The sequence below is a fragment of the Halichoerus grypus genome, chromosome 10 (assembly GCF_964656455.1).
Source record: "Halichoerus grypus chromosome 10, mHalGry1.hap1.1, whole genome shotgun sequence".
In the NCBI taxonomy this organism is placed as follows: Eukaryota; Metazoa; Chordata; class Mammalia; order Carnivora; family Phocidae; genus Halichoerus; species Halichoerus grypus.
Genome location: NC_135721.1, coordinates 34,427,632 through 34,442,281, shown reverse-complemented (window position 1 = coordinate 34,442,281; position 14,650 = coordinate 34,427,632). Strand labels below are relative to the sequence as shown.

Below are 14,650 nucleotides of genomic sequence, written 5' to 3'. Positions count from 1 at the left end.
CTAATGGAGGCTAATGACAGGCAGCCTGAGAGCTGGGAGGGCCTCACAGGGCACAAAGCACTTCACCCCCTCTTAGTGTGGCCACTAAGAAACCCCAACCCAGCACCAGAGGCCTGGCTCCACTACTTAAAGAGACCCATAGGTGGTAAGGTGGTCACACTCCTTTCTCTGATAAATGGGGGTACTATGTATGCTCTCGATCTTTGCTTGGGAATCTCCCAGAGGAACGCCCCCCCCCCCCCGGTAGGAATGGGGCCCGAGCCTCTCCTCACTCACTCTCAGCTCGCTCAGCCAATCATCCTCTCCTGTCTGGGGGCAAACAGAGGGACTGTGTTCCCCAACCCATGATCCTTCCCTGATGCTAATACCTGAGACCAGGCCCCTGCTCGGTCTGAGAAAATCCCAGACTCAAGATGGACCGAGGGCAGAGGCTCCAGCCTCCCAGGAGCATGCCCTCATGTCCCCTGACTGGGCCCAGGAGGCAGGCAAAGGCCAAGCTCTCCCCAGCCCTGAAACACGGCAAGCCTCAGCCCTGCGGGGCTGCTCCCTCAGCCATGCCCCTCTGCTGCCCTGAGTCCCTCTCCTCCCCAGGGCCCCTCCCACGTCAGTCGGCAGGGTTAAATGCGCTCATGCATAGCCCAGTACCTGGTTCCTAGAGCAAGTACCCAATTTTATTTGTGCCTTCCCCCAGAACATCTGAGGTGCTTGGCCCCACGGGGCCCGGACCCAGGCTCCTACTTCCCTCCTACTCCAAGCAGGGCTTCCAACAGGCCACCAGAATAGTGCCTCTCCAGGACTGGGGGGCTCCTGGCCTATAAGCCTTCACACAGCAAGCCAGGAGGTAAGGATAGGGCTTTGCTGAAGGAAGAAAAGCAGGTTGACCACCCCACCCCCCACCTCCCTAGCCCCTTCCCATCTTCCAGGACCTCCGCTGGGCAAGTCCCTGGCTGGTGGGGAGAGAGAGGGGAAGGCTCCTGGGAACAGCAAAGCAGGGTGGAGAAGAGCTTGGAGTCGTGTGTTCAGGGCCTCCTGTTCTTGCTGTTTCCCCGCTGCGCAGTGCTGGAGGCCTCCACCCCTTCCTCAGCACCCCTGGGGTAGCGTTCCTGGCGCTGAAGCCTCCCCGCACTGCAGGGGAGCAAGCTGAGAGCCCCTTGGGGAGCAGAGCTGGAGGCTGCAGGGTAATATTCCTAGCACCCAAACACCAGGGATGGGAGGCTGGCCCCAGGGTCCCAGCCACAGGCTCCCCAAGTCCTGGCCTGAGAGGTGGCAGTACCTGAGCATGCTGGGGGGCTGGGACTCACCATGGGAGGATGCCCAGGGGCCTTCGGGGCTGGAAACTGCCTCTGCCCCTGCCCCACCTCTCCAGACCCCTGGGCTTCCAGAGCCCTGGAGAGTATCCTCTCCCCTTCCCAGCAGCCTCTAAGCCTGCCTCCCCCCCCCCACCGCCCCCGATGGACCTAGAAGTCCCCTTTGTCCCCAGGAGCCCTCAGGAGATCATATGGGGAAGGAAGGGACAGAGGGAGAGTCCTAGGCCTCAGACAGGGGAGCCATCTTGGGGCTGGAAGAGCGGGTGCTGTCCGGGAAGGCCAGGGGTTACACAACCCAGCTCTTGGAGACTGAGGATGCCCTTCCCCCTTGGGGACAGAAGCCACAGGCTCGACCTCCTGGCATCCCCCTGAAAGGACTTTCAGGTACATGTGCTCCTGGCAGATCTGGGGTCCCCAAAGCATCCTGGATAGGCACTAGCTGGTCTTCTGCTTCTGGAGCCGTGGTTGGGGGTACAGAGGGCACTCGGGCCAGCCAGGACGTCTCTAGAGCAATACCAGGAACACCTGCTCCAGGCCTGGAGTTCAGGGAGGAAGCTGGGGTCTGAAGCAGCCCTGCAGATGCCCCCATAGCGAACTTCCTCGGCGCAGGGCGCTCCCAGCTACGTGGGCTCTCTCCGGGCCCTGCAGCAACATGCAGGGCTCCAGCCTTCGGGCCACCGGCGTCAGGGCTCCCAGATTCTGCCAACAACGCCTTCAGAAGCTGCTGCAGGTATGGTCTAGAGACAGGAGTAGGGCTCCTACCATCGCTGGGGGGCTGGAACCCTGAAGCAGGAAAGATAAGAGGTTACGTCCCAGAATCCCAGAGGGAAGATGCACCGCCCCGCTGTAGAGCGCCGGGGCCATTTTCAGTCTTATCCACAGCTCGTTGGAGACAGCCTGCCACACCCCTGCTCAGCCGCTGCTCAACACCTTCAAGACCCAAATTTTCAGCTCCCACTGAAAAACAAGGACCACAGAACCATCCCATCCCCTCCCCTCTTGGTCTCAGTCACCACCAGCAGGTCAGGCCACAGGGATCTTCCATGACCTTCCACCCCGAGCCCAAGCTGCGGACGGTCAACTCACCGGATAGCCGAGGGCTAATAGCACGGCAGCCCCCACTGTCCCGCCACCTCCTGGGGCCCTCTGTACTGAGCGACCCCCTGCCTCTCACCCCACATTTGAGGTCTCCTGCAGAATTTCTCCTGCACTTGTAACCACCTCCATCACGGCAGGCACATGCACTCAGCAGGACAGGGCCTCCTCGCTCTTCACGGCCACTCCTGGACCATGGCCCTAGAGTTTTATAAAACTCATCTTAAGCCCAAGTTATATCTGGCCAGGCCCCTCCATCCCCTCGGTGTTGCCTCTCACCCATCACACCTGCCCATGCACTGAACGCTTCACAATGAGCCCAATCTTCCATCAACAGACACTGACCATATCAGGGCTGATCTGCTTCAACCAGCGACTCTTCTCCCTCCTGGTCACATTGACCTCACAGCTCGCTCCCCCAGACGTGGGCAGTACCAGAAACCACCACTGCAGAAGTCTCCGTCCCTGGCTGCCCACTCCTATACTTCGAAGCTCACTTGTTTAAATATCACAACTCTTCAGCTCCACCGAGCACATGGACCCCAAGGTCTTCCTGCTCTACCACCTCCCCGCTTCCAGACCACTCTCCACACCCGACTTGGGCTCCACAGCCCTCACTGCAAGTACTCCTCAAGCACCTTCCCCTCTGTCACATCCGCCCACAAAATCCCAGTCCTGGAGAACCAAGTTGCCAACCTACGCTGCGCCTCCAACCTGGCCACCAGCTGCCACAGCACCACCCACAGCCCTACGGGGTGTCTCCAGCCAGTTCTTCTGCCACCTAGTCAGCAGCGTCGCACCTTTCCCCGCACATTCATCCCCTTCTCCCCAACATCTAGGCTAGTGACCTGTTATGCTTTGTGACCAAAGTCCTCAGAAGCCCATGCATCTGCACATCAAGATCCACATGCAAAGTTAGGTCTGCTCCTGTCTTCCTTATTAGGTCCAAGGAATCTCAGACATTCTGAGAGATCTATCCACCAAGGGCAGCTCCTACCCAAATGTTCTAGATATTATTCCCTCTGCCCTCTAAATCCACCCTTTTTTCCTTCTCCATTGGGTCATTTCAGCATCCAAACATGCTTGAATGTCTACCATCATGATTAACCTCCTCTTGACCCACAGCCCCTTCCAGCCACCTCCCAGTTCCATTCCTCATAGTAGTCCAACCTCTGGAATACCCACAAAGCTCTTGCCACATCATCTATTCTTTTTAACTTAAAAAAAAAAAAAAGAGCATGTAATATTGGATATTATGTATAGGAAAGAATAGCCTAAGAAATGGTGCTAGAACTGGATAGTCACATGCAAAAGACTTAGGATTAAATCTTCATGACCTTGGATTAGGCAAAGGCTACTTAGATAGGACACCAAAAGCACAGTTAAAGGATAGAGAAGTTAGACCCCCATTGAAATTAAAAATGTTTGTATTCAAAGGACACCATCAACCTATAGAATGTGAGAAAATATTTCCAAATTACAAATATGATAAGGGACATGTATCTAGAATACACAAAGAACTCTTACAACTCAGCAATAGAAAGACAACCCAAATGAAAAACCGGCAAAAGGATTTAAACACATTTCTCAAAGAGGATATATAGATGACCAATAAGCATATAAAGAGATCATTAGGGAAATGCAAATCAAAACGACAATGAGATGCCACTTCATACCCACTTAGGATGGATATAATCTGAAGAGTAGATAATAGCAAGTGTTGGCAAGGACATGGAGAAATTTGAACCCTCACACACTGCTTGTGGGAGTGAAAAATGATGCAGCCAATTTGGAAAACATAGCATTTAAATCTGGAGTTACCATAGGACCCAGGAATCTATTCCTAAGTATATATCCAAAGGAAAAGACATACATTTGCATAAAATCTTATATACAAACATCCATAGTAGCATTAATCATAATAGCCAAAAAGTAGAAATAACCCAAATATCTTTCAACTGTTGAAGGAACAAAATGTCGTATATCCATACAATGGAGTGTCATTTGACAAGAATGAAGGACTCATACATGATACAATATGGATGAGCCCTGAAAACATTATGCTAAGTAAAAGAAGCCAGTCACAAAAGATCATGTATTGTAGGATTCCATTTACATGAAATTTCCAGAATAGGCAAACCTAGAGAGACAGAATGTAGATTGGCAGTCATCTAGAGCTGGGGTTAGGGGCACTCACATACAAGTGAAGGAGGTTGAAGGTCTTGTGTTTACTTCTAATTTGGTTTCTCCCATGAGATGCTTGTTAGGTCTCTTGCCTGTTTTTCTACTTTGTACTTCCAGCTTTTTCTTATTATGTATATTATATATATTATATTAACTATATAATATGTATTTTGGGTACAATTAGTTATGTGTTACAAAAGTTCTCTTGATTTGTAATTTGTATTTTCACTTTGCCTTTTGATTAGTAGTTATACTATAATAATTACATAATAGTTATTAATGTAGTTGGATTTGTGAATCTTTCCAGTTTTATGGTTTGCTTTGTGTCTTATTAAAGAAATCCTTACTTATCCCAAGGTCATGAAGGATTTTACTATTTTTTTTCCTAAAGTTTTTTCTATTTATATGTAAGTCTTGTATATATCTGAGATGTATTTGTGCATGAGATGGGAATTTTTAATAGATAACTAGTCATCTTAGAGCCATTTAATGACTAGTCTATTCTTTCCCTAATGATCAGCAATGCCCCTTTATCAAGGCTCCACTTCTGAGTAGAATTCATTTATGGACTCTCCATTCTGTTTCAATGGGCAATTGTCTATCCTTGCACTAGTTCTATGCATTTATAGACATTTTATATAATACATTTCATGTATGTATTTTGTATGGTATACATTTCTATACATTTCTATAAATATATTTTTAAACTATATATCTTGATATCTGCTAGGGCAAGTCCCACCATTTTAGTTTTCTTCAAGAGTATCTTGGCTATTGTTTGCCTTTTGTGTTTTGTTTCTTTTTAATAATTTTTTTAAAGATTTTATTTGTCAGAAAGAGAGTGAGTGAGCACAAGCAGGGGAAATGGCAGGCAGAGGGAGAAGCAGGCTCCCCGCTGAGCAAGGAGCCCAATGTGGGGCTCGGTCCCAAGACTCTGGGATCATGACCTGAGCCGAAGGCAGACGCTTAACCAACTGGGCCACCCAGGTGTCCCAACCCTTGTATTTTTATTTAAGTTTTAGAATCACCTTGTCAAGATTACCAAAAAGCTTCTTGGGATTTTTAGTGGGAACTGATGGAATCTATAGATCAGAATTGACATTTTTACATTGTCTTCCTATTAATGAACAGGATACATATCTCTATGTATTTAAGAATCTTCAATGATTTTAATAAAGGTTAATTTTCCATAGAACTTTTTATAGAACTTCTGTCAGACTGATTCCTTGGGACCTTATTATTGCTATTATAATGGGTTTTTTAAAATTACGTTTTCCAACTATTGATATAATCAATATAGAAATTTCTATACATCTTTTAAAATTCTTATTGCTGGGGCACCTAGGTGGCTCAGTCAATTAAGCATCCCATTCTTGGTTTCGGCTCAGGTCATGATCTCAGGGTCATGGTATTGAGCCCCACCTCAGGCTCAGGGGGAAATCCGCCTGAGATTCTCTCCCCTTCTTCTGCCCCTCCTCCCAAAATAAATCTTTAAAGATAAAATTCTAATTGCTTCCAATAATTTAATAGGTTTTGTTGCTTTCAGTGTAGACAATCATCATCTATGAGTAGTGACAATTTTTGCCTCCTTCCCAATCCTCAGAGTTTTCATTATTTCTCTTGCTGTACTGCAATGGCCAAGATCTTCACTACAGCATTGAACAGATGAGACAATAGTGGAAAAACATGTTTTGGTCCTGATTTTAGTGCTTTTACATTAAACATGATTTTTGCTCTGGGTTTTTGGTAGATACCCATGTTAAGGTTAAGAAAGTGACCTCTATTCCTGTTTACTAAGTTTTTAATCATAAGTGAGAATTTTCAAATGCTTTTTCTACATCTCTTGTGGTAAACCCCTGATGATTTCGCCCTGCTCACCCCTGCAACCTCAGTCCTACCACTTCACCCTCATGGACACCACCCTCAACATAGAAACCTGCTCCAGATTCCTCAGATCACTCTGCCCCTTGTCACTTACCTCCCCCACGGGGGCCTTGGCCACTTGGGCTGCAGTCATAGAGCCTGAGGACCCGTGTGATGTCCGAGGTGCTCAAGTTCCATCGCTGGCCAATGTGAACACTGGGAGCCCAGATCGGTGTGATGGTGGGCAGCCCACGGCGGCTGAAGGCAAACCTGAAACCCAGCAGGTGGGGACCTGAGTCCAGATCACAATGGGGGCTGGAGGGGCAGTGAAGAAGGGAGAAAGGAAAGGGGGTCCTCACCTCCCATAGTGCATCACTGATGAGTAGTCATAGGGCACCAGCATGTTGCTGCTCCGAGATTTGATGAAGTTGATTTCAAAGCCTGGGGGTGGCGGGGAGGGGGGGAACAACCACAAAACTTGGTGATGGGAAAGAGGGTGGGGGAGTGAGGGGTCGGGTGATAGGGGCCTTCCAGCCACTTGTAACCTATGTGAGCTGAAGGATCCAAAACTATAGCCAGGTGTGCCCCCCACCACCAGTCCCTGGTCCCCACCTCCTTGGTGCCTTCTCTGCCTACTCCTCCCCTCCCCAGGAGGGGTCCAGACCTGCACTAGCTGACGTGGAAGCACAGGGACCTCATGACTTCCTAAAGAGTGCCCTCCACTTCTAGCCCTGCTCAAGCTCACCCGGATGCAACTATCTTTGTAGAACCTACACTTTCCACGGAGTCGCATACCACTCCGTGTCTTCAACACCCTTACCCAAGAGATGGAGTACCTACCCTTCAACCCAGCTTTAGAGACCCACTAGCCTATCAGCTGCTGTTGAACTCCCATTCCCCAGCAGCAAGCCACCTTGTTCTTTCTGCCTTGGGCCGGTGCACCCACCCCCCAGGTTTGAGTCCAGCATTTTCCCACTGGCCAGAGCACCCACTTTTTCCCGTCACTGCCATACCTGCCTCTACAGAGTTCTTCATCCTTCCTTTTAAAAACCCTTAAGATATTAAACAGTTTTGAACAGACAATATATTCATCTGGTTCAAAAGTCAAAAAATGTTGAGATGTATAATAAGCCTCCCACTCCATCCCCCTTCTGAGGTCCTGCCTCCCCATCCCCAGTTCATTACTGTCATTAGTTTGTATATCTTAGCAGTTTGTTCTATACATAATACAAATATATTCTCAGTTTTCTTCATTCTTAATAAATGGGAAAAATTGCTTAAGAAAACCACTTGAGTTTGAGTGCTGTTGGTTTTTTAATTCATTAATTCCTGTCTTTAACTTCATTAATTCCCTCCTGCTTTCCTTTTTCTTAATTTGGATTGAAATGCTTAATTTTTTCTATTTTTATTGATAGAAGTATTTAAGTCTACACATTTTCCCTGAGCATTGCTTTAGCGGAGAACCATCAGTTCTAGTGTGTTGGGTTTTTGTTTTTGTTTTTCTAAGAATTCCTGCAATTCTTTAACCCTGGAGCTAAAAGAAAGGATTATTATCGTTGTTTTTTAAACTTTAATTTCTAAGTAGAAGTTTTAGGTTTTGTTATTTTTACTTTATATCATGATCAAAACATTTAAATTAACGTTTTCAAATTTGAGGTTTTTCTATCATATGGTAAGTTTTCCCAAGTATTCCATGAGCACTTGGAAGGATTAAAGTCTCTATTTTCAGGGTATAGTCACTATCATCACCCCCTTCCTTAGGCTAATCTCAGATCTCAAACTCCATCCCTTGTCTCATTATAAGGTGCTACCTAAGTGCCCCCCCACCCACGGCACCCTTTCTCCGGGGCTCCGTGCATGCTGGTCTCTTGAGTACCCTCCCCCACCCATTTTACCTGGCTCACCCCACAACAGCAGTGGAGGTGCTCCCACCAGAAGCTCTCTGCTTACAGGAAGGCTTCCAACACTTCCCCTTACCCCCACATTCCCCCAGACCAAATTCCTGATCATGTATCTGCCCCACTTCCATCCCTCATGAAGCAGTGGCCTCCTCTTCTCACCTCCTGACTCAAGCTATGTGCCCCCCCCCACAAGCGAGGGATCCCGCCATTCCCGAGATCAGATGCCCAGCACTCAGCCCCACACCCAGCACACAGCTCCTGCTCGGAGGAGCAGCCTCGGCTCTACCACTGCCACCTTTTGGGACGTGGTCTCCCCGGGCTTCCTCTGTCCCACATGCCCATTGGTACCCAGCTCACGAGGACTGAGCCCCTGCAGGCTGTCCTCAGCCTCCTGCATCAGACACTTGGCACGCACAGCCCACTACTTCCAGGGCTTCGGTCTCGGCTCCACCCGTGCACCTGGAACACAGCCCCCTGCCCCAACCCCACCCAGCAGTGTCTGGCACAGGAAGGACACCATGAACAAGGGTCCATCCTCAGGTATCTGGCTGAGAAAAAAAAGGAGACACAAAGCAAATAGTGATGCCCTAGCTCAGGCAGGAGTACAGGCAGGCAGATGGAAGGCTGGGAGCCCAGAGCGGTAGTATCGGGACCACCTCCTGGTCTCAAAGAGAACCAGGAGCCCCATCTTCCCCATGGTAGACAGGCAGATGGTGGGGAAGATAGATAAGCTCTTCTAAGTGGCAGGCAACTCCAGCCCTGGCCACTGGCTTCTCACGCCAGGACCCCCAGGCCTGGCCTGTGCTGTGCGCGACTTGGCTTACCTGGGCGGACCTCATTCCAGTGGATACGAATATAGCGGTCCCGATCAGCCCGTGAGTGCTCATGCCAGAAGCCCAGCACATGCATGAGCTCATGCAGGACAATGCCTGGGCCTTTCCGGAGACAGGTAGGTGCCAGGGACACCACCTGCATCCCTCCACTGCGTCCCACGCTGGAGAAACACCTGCAGGGCCAGGAGAGAGTCCTGGGGAGGTACCAGCCCAGAGATCCAGAGCAGACCCACATCCCCTTCCCCTTCCCCTCCCAGGTCCTGGGATGAATGAGCACCAACAGGTAGTCCCCATCCTAGATTCTAGTCCCAGGCTTGCTGTTCCCAAGTCCCTTCACTGCCTGGCCATCTGTGAAATGGGTACACTGAATTCCCATTCCCAGCCTGGGGCACAAGGAGGACTGAGGGATGGAGAGGAGCACCAATAATGGAAGCAGCTCGTGGAGTGAACGTCCCCATGCAGGGGTCCCTGAGTCAATGCTTTCACACATGATCTTCAGTCCCCAACAAGCTAGGAAGTGGGTACCTCCAGCGTCCCCATTTCAGAGGCTCTTGCCCGGTGTCAGGTGGTTCCTACACTGTGGAACCTGGATCGGAGGCCAGGTGGGCCCCACAGAAGCCGCACCCGTTCCCCAGACCATGAAGTCTCCATAGAGCAGGGTTTTGTGAGGAGAGTCAAGCACCTCCTTCCCCTCCTTCTCCACCTCCCACCCAGCAAACCACTCAGTGGGCAGGGCGGCTTTGGACGTGGGAAGCCAGGCCTCGAGACAGGTTTTAGACAAGGTCTTGGGTAAGTCCCGGCTGAACTCCGAAGAACGCGGAGGAACCCTCCCCCCCGCCATGGACACACGGACACCCCCAGGAGCACGTACCCAGACATGGGAATGATGGAAATGAAGTCCCTCTGGCCCTGGTAGGCGACAAACCTGATGCACGTGAGGCGCTCAAATTCAGCAAATGCCTTCAGGAGGACCTCGCGGCTGCGTTTATCTGGGGGAGGCGACACCACGGCTGAACCTCCAGCAGAGACCCCAGAGCCCTCGTGACCCCTCGCAAGTCTGCAGGCAGGGTGGGAACGGAGCTTCCAAGCACTCTTCCAAAATGGAAAGGTCAAGAAAGGGCAGCCTGAGTGTCGCGGGGGGAGGGGAAGCTGGGTCCCAGACAGGCCCTGGCTGTGCAACCTTGGGTAGGTCCCTGTCCTCTGGGCCAGTCGGCCTTGAAATGGAGCAGACAGTCCTTCTACGTACCCCTATCAGCTCTCCCGGGCTTTTAGCCCTCCCAGCTCCCGAGGCCCTCAGGAACAAAGGCTTCTCAGGGAAGGGTTCTTTGGTGGTGAGGGCGAGTAGAGGCAGAGGGAAGAACCCCAGCAGAGCCCAGGCTACACAGGGCGTAAGGCTGAGGCCACAGGGAGGCCCACAGCTCCCAGGACGGAGTGCACACACTCACTCACCGTACTTGCTGGAGAGCAGGAAGGGGACCTCCACAAACCCCCCGTTCTTAGGCCACTTGTTGCTGCTCGCTGAGAACAGCCGGAAGGGACTCTGAGGAGAGAGGGCAGTTCAGGGACCGCTGGGGATCCAGGTCAGCCAAGCTTCTTGCCCCCAGAGGTGCCGTGTCTCAGGCCGCAAGAACCCGAAAGACGGGAGAAGCAGGACGCAGGCACAGGAGGGTAGGGACAGAGGGGTGGGACATCCGGGGGCCTGCTAGGTGAGTTACGATATACAACACGACCCTTTGTCCTACAGAACAGAACTGTAACCTATTCCATCAAGCAGAACAAAACCTGACACTTGTTCCTGAGGAGGCTGATGAGGAGTGCCAGCTCCCCAGGGTGGCCCCGTTGAGAAAGGCTGAGCTCCAGCCGCAGCCCCGTCCTTCCTGAAACCCAGCAGTCAGCCGAGCATCCCTGAACGTCCACGGAAAGATGAGGCAGGGTCCTTCTCAGGCTGATGTTAAGGCAACTTCCCTGGCCTTAGCAACTCCTTTTTCCACTCTTGTGCCAACCAAAACCCTGCGAGGCAGAGGCTCCATGGCACCCTGGCCTGTCCTGCCCCACTGGCTACCACAGGTTTTACTGGATTCGCGCTTCCCCCCTGTCCTCACTGGGTGACCAGGAACAGGGGCCTCGCCCCACCCACCAGCCCCAGCCTTTGGCTCTGCAGCCCAGCCTCATGTTGCACCAACGGTGGGCAGCCTCCAACCAGCAAAACCGTCTTGCTCTCACCAGGTCACTGTCCTGTTCAGGAGGACACCTCTACCACCCAGTCCCTAAGAAGATGGCCTTGCTCTCCTGAACACCAAGCATCCTCTTCTCCCCAGCAAGTCACCCCAGTTCCCACCCAGCCTTCTCCTTTTCTGACTCCACCCCTCCCGTCCTACCAGGATGGGGTCCCAGACCATGGCTGCCACCCCTGGGGTTCCCCACCACCACCTCCCTACAGCCCCACCAGCCCCTCTGCTGGTCTGTGCTCATCTCTTCCTTCATTCCAGTACTTTCTGAGCACCTCCCCCGGGCAGAGCACCTCCCCTGGGCAGAGCACCAAGATGGACCTTGAAGGCTCAAACCCCCTCCTTCAGGAAGGCCTCCCAAGCTGACTGCTCTTACCACCGCAGAGGTTACCCTCCCTCCCATTCAGTCTGGCTGATTCCTACTAGAGCATTCACTGTGACTTTAGCAAGAAAGGGTATCTATCAAGCTAATGAGCAACAGATTTTGGATCCCTCACGTATCACGCCCCCATGACACCGGAGGCTGGGCTCAAAGGCCTCTAACGCTATCTGTGAAGTTATTCACACCCATGTGTGTACATGCTCACACTCACTGGCCGAAGGATATCCCCCTCCAGGAGGAAGCTGCTCTCCGGAGTTTCCTCTGGGATGAGCCCTGGGAAGAAGGGAGGGATGTGGATGAGCCCAGGCCCTCCCTCCACCCAGAGTCCAGACTCTAGGGACAGGCCCAGCAGCCACCCCAGAGTCTGGCCTTCCTGACTCTGAAGGTGGAGCTTCCCTGGGCCCTGAGGCTGTGGACCTCAGGCAAGTCACACAGTCCCTCTGAGTCTCTAGTCTACAAATATGCATGATGGATCTCAGCCCAATCACATCTCTCCCTTGTTAGAACACAGTCCATGGCTCCCCCAGCCCACGCAAATCCAGGCCCAACTCCTTCCTCTCTGCTAATCAGGAGCAGCCATTTCTTCAGCTGTCCCCTATGTCATCCCCCTCTCCACCCCAGGCCACACTCTTTCCTGTGAGCCCCAGCATGCCTGAGTGGGAGCAGGGCCATGTGCCACCTTTCGGTGACTGTGACTGGTCCGGAGGGAGCTAGAACCTAGAATCTGAGGCTTCCCCGGGATTTTTTTTTTTTTTTAGCTGCCATAGAGGTTACTTAGCCAGGGCTGCTGGAGGCCCACTGGCTACCTGAGATGCCCTTTACTGGGAAGGACACGCCATCCCCAGCTGCCGGGAATGTTGGCTGCTAAGGTCTCGCAGCTGAAGGCCCTTGGCCAGGGATGGCTGGGAAGCTACCCAGGCCACACTCCAACATGCCCTGGGCTCTCCTGTCCTTCCTCAGCCCCCATCTGTGTGATAGTCAGGGCCCTCGCAGGGACAAGTGACCAATTCCAGCTCGCACCACCATAGAAGGAAGGTGTCTGGCTCCCGTGAGCCTGTCTCTGCTTCTCTCTCCAGCCTCGGTTTCTGCCAGGGCAGGCAGCCCTTCTGCCCAGCCTCCTTACCAAGAGGTCAGCCCTACGAGGAGTCCCGGAAGAGGGTCTGGCCCTGAGGCCCATTAGGTTGGGTTCCCTAGACGCAGAGCCTGAGCTGGGGAGGCACCTACAAGTGATTTACTGAGGGGGCGCTGGGGAAGCCCCAGGCTCTGCTGGCATGCAGCCTCAACCTGACCCCACAGGAGCTCTGGACCCCAACCGGCACCACACACTTGTCCCACACTGAGGCAGGGGGCTGCCCCATGGCCCCTACGAGTCACTGTGGGCCGCCCTGGGCAGGGGAGGGAGTAGCTTCCCAGCCATCCCTGGCCAAGGGCCTTCAGCTGCGAGACCTTAGCAGCCAACATTCCCGGCAGCTGGGGATGGCGTGTCCTTCCCAGTAAAGGGCATCTCAGGTAGCCAGTGGGCCTCCAGCAGCCCTGGCTAAGTAGCCTCTATGGCAACTGAAAAAAAAAAAAAAAAAAAAAATCAATCCCGGGGAAGCCTCAGATTCTAGGTTCTAGCTCCCTCCGGACCAGTCACAGTCACCGAAAGGGGGCACACGGCCCTGCTCCCACTCAGCCATGCTGGGGCTCCCAGGAAAGAGGAGCATGACCACGCGGTCACCGGGAGGTTCTTATCCCCTCAGGCAGTCACCCCGGTCCCCCAACACTTCAGCTCCAACCTCCAAAATCCAGACTTTTTTTCCCCCCAGCAGCTTCACCCCGGGCTATCTCTATGTTCTTTCTTCAGCGGAGATCCCCAGACAGGGAGGCGTGAGGCCTCATGCGGCTTTGCCCCCCCAGCGCACGCCCTCACACCTGCAGACCATCCTGCCCCAGGTGGCTGCCATCTCAAACCCCCACTAATGATTTCGCTCAACACCAGCTGGAGCACCCCAAAGACCCGTACTTTTATCAGGCCATTTTTTAAAAACCTATGCTTTTCTGTCTTCTTATAAAATGACAATCCAGTAGAGAAGATACAGAAATAGAGACTTTTTAAAAAGTTACCCATAGAACTAGGAACTGCTGCTCATCCAGAGCCCAGTGAGCTGGCACCTTTCCAGCTTGTTCTGCTCGGCTGCGTGTTCAGCATGGTCTTCACCACAGCACATGGACCACTTCAGAGCCCCTCTGCCCCACAAGACGCCGCCATGCCCTCACCTTGGTTAATCGCAGGGATGTCCTTGTCCCAGGCCGTCTGGGTCTCCTCAGGGTTGAGGCCCTCTGAGAAGCTGCTTCCACAGGCTTCGGGGGAGCTGCAGCCTGAGGGCGCTCCTAGGATCAAACCTGGCCCAGCCAGGTGCGTACCCATGATGCCCGGAGCGCCCTCATTGGTGAGAGAGGACGATAGCACATGGGAGTGGGGGGTAGGGGGTCAGCCAGCCAGAGCCAGGCCCTTCACGGAAAGCAGGCCTCCAGAAAGTAGTCCTGGAAGACCTCCTGGCCTTCCCTCAGTCCCAGCTGGTGATAATAGCTAGACAACCTTGAGGAAGGAGCTCCTTTAAGGGGACCAACACTGGGCTCTGAGTATCTGTGGGTATGAGGTAGGGGAGGGAGCAGAAGAGAGGCGGGGACAGACCTCAGACACCCACACTGAAGGCAGTGCGGGCTAGCCTGGACCCTGCCCCATGCCTCCCTTCTCAGCCCAGACCTCTGGAAAATGGACTCAGACTGGGCAAGCCTGGCACGCAAGCAGAACAGGGACGTCTGGAGGACCGCACCTGCTACCTCCTGCCAGGCAGGCCCTCTGCGTTCAGGG

At 52.7% G+C, this 14,650-nt stretch overlaps 1 protein-coding gene across 1 annotated transcript; it reads right to left on the bottom strand.

Annotated features, from left to right (window-relative positions):
- Nucleotides 1-1,434: 1,434 nt before the first annotated feature.
- ASTL (astacin like metalloendopeptidase) lies at nucleotides 1,435-14,203 on the bottom strand. The gene is made up of 8 exons (XM_036074876.2): nucleotides 14,053-14,203; nucleotides 12,005-12,066; nucleotides 10,633-10,723; nucleotides 10,055-10,172; nucleotides 9,175-9,356; nucleotides 6,809-6,890; nucleotides 6,565-6,719; nucleotides 1,435-2,090 (listed from the first exon to the last, which is right to left on the bottom strand). The coding sequence occupies exons 1-8, from the start codon at nucleotides 14,201-14,203 to the stop codon at nucleotides 1,594-1,596; spliced, it is 1,338 nt and encodes a 445-aa protein (XP_035930769.2). The 3' UTR covers nucleotides 1,435-1,593.
- Nucleotides 14,204-14,650: the final 447 nt, after the last annotated feature.

Coding starts and splice junctions, on each gene's coding strand:
- ASTL (XM_036074876.2), bottom strand. CDS start 14,203: ATGGGTACGCACCTGGCTGGGCCAGGTTTGATCCTAGGAGCGCCCTCA. Junction 10,173..10,632: donor CCTGCTCTCCAGCAAGTACG/GTGAGTGAGTGT, acceptor CGCCTCCCCCAG/ATAAACGCAGCCGCGAGGTC. Junction 6,891..9,174: donor CTGGAATGAGGTCCGCCCAG/GTAAGCCAAGTC, acceptor CGCCACCCCCAG/GCTTTGAAATCAACTTCATC.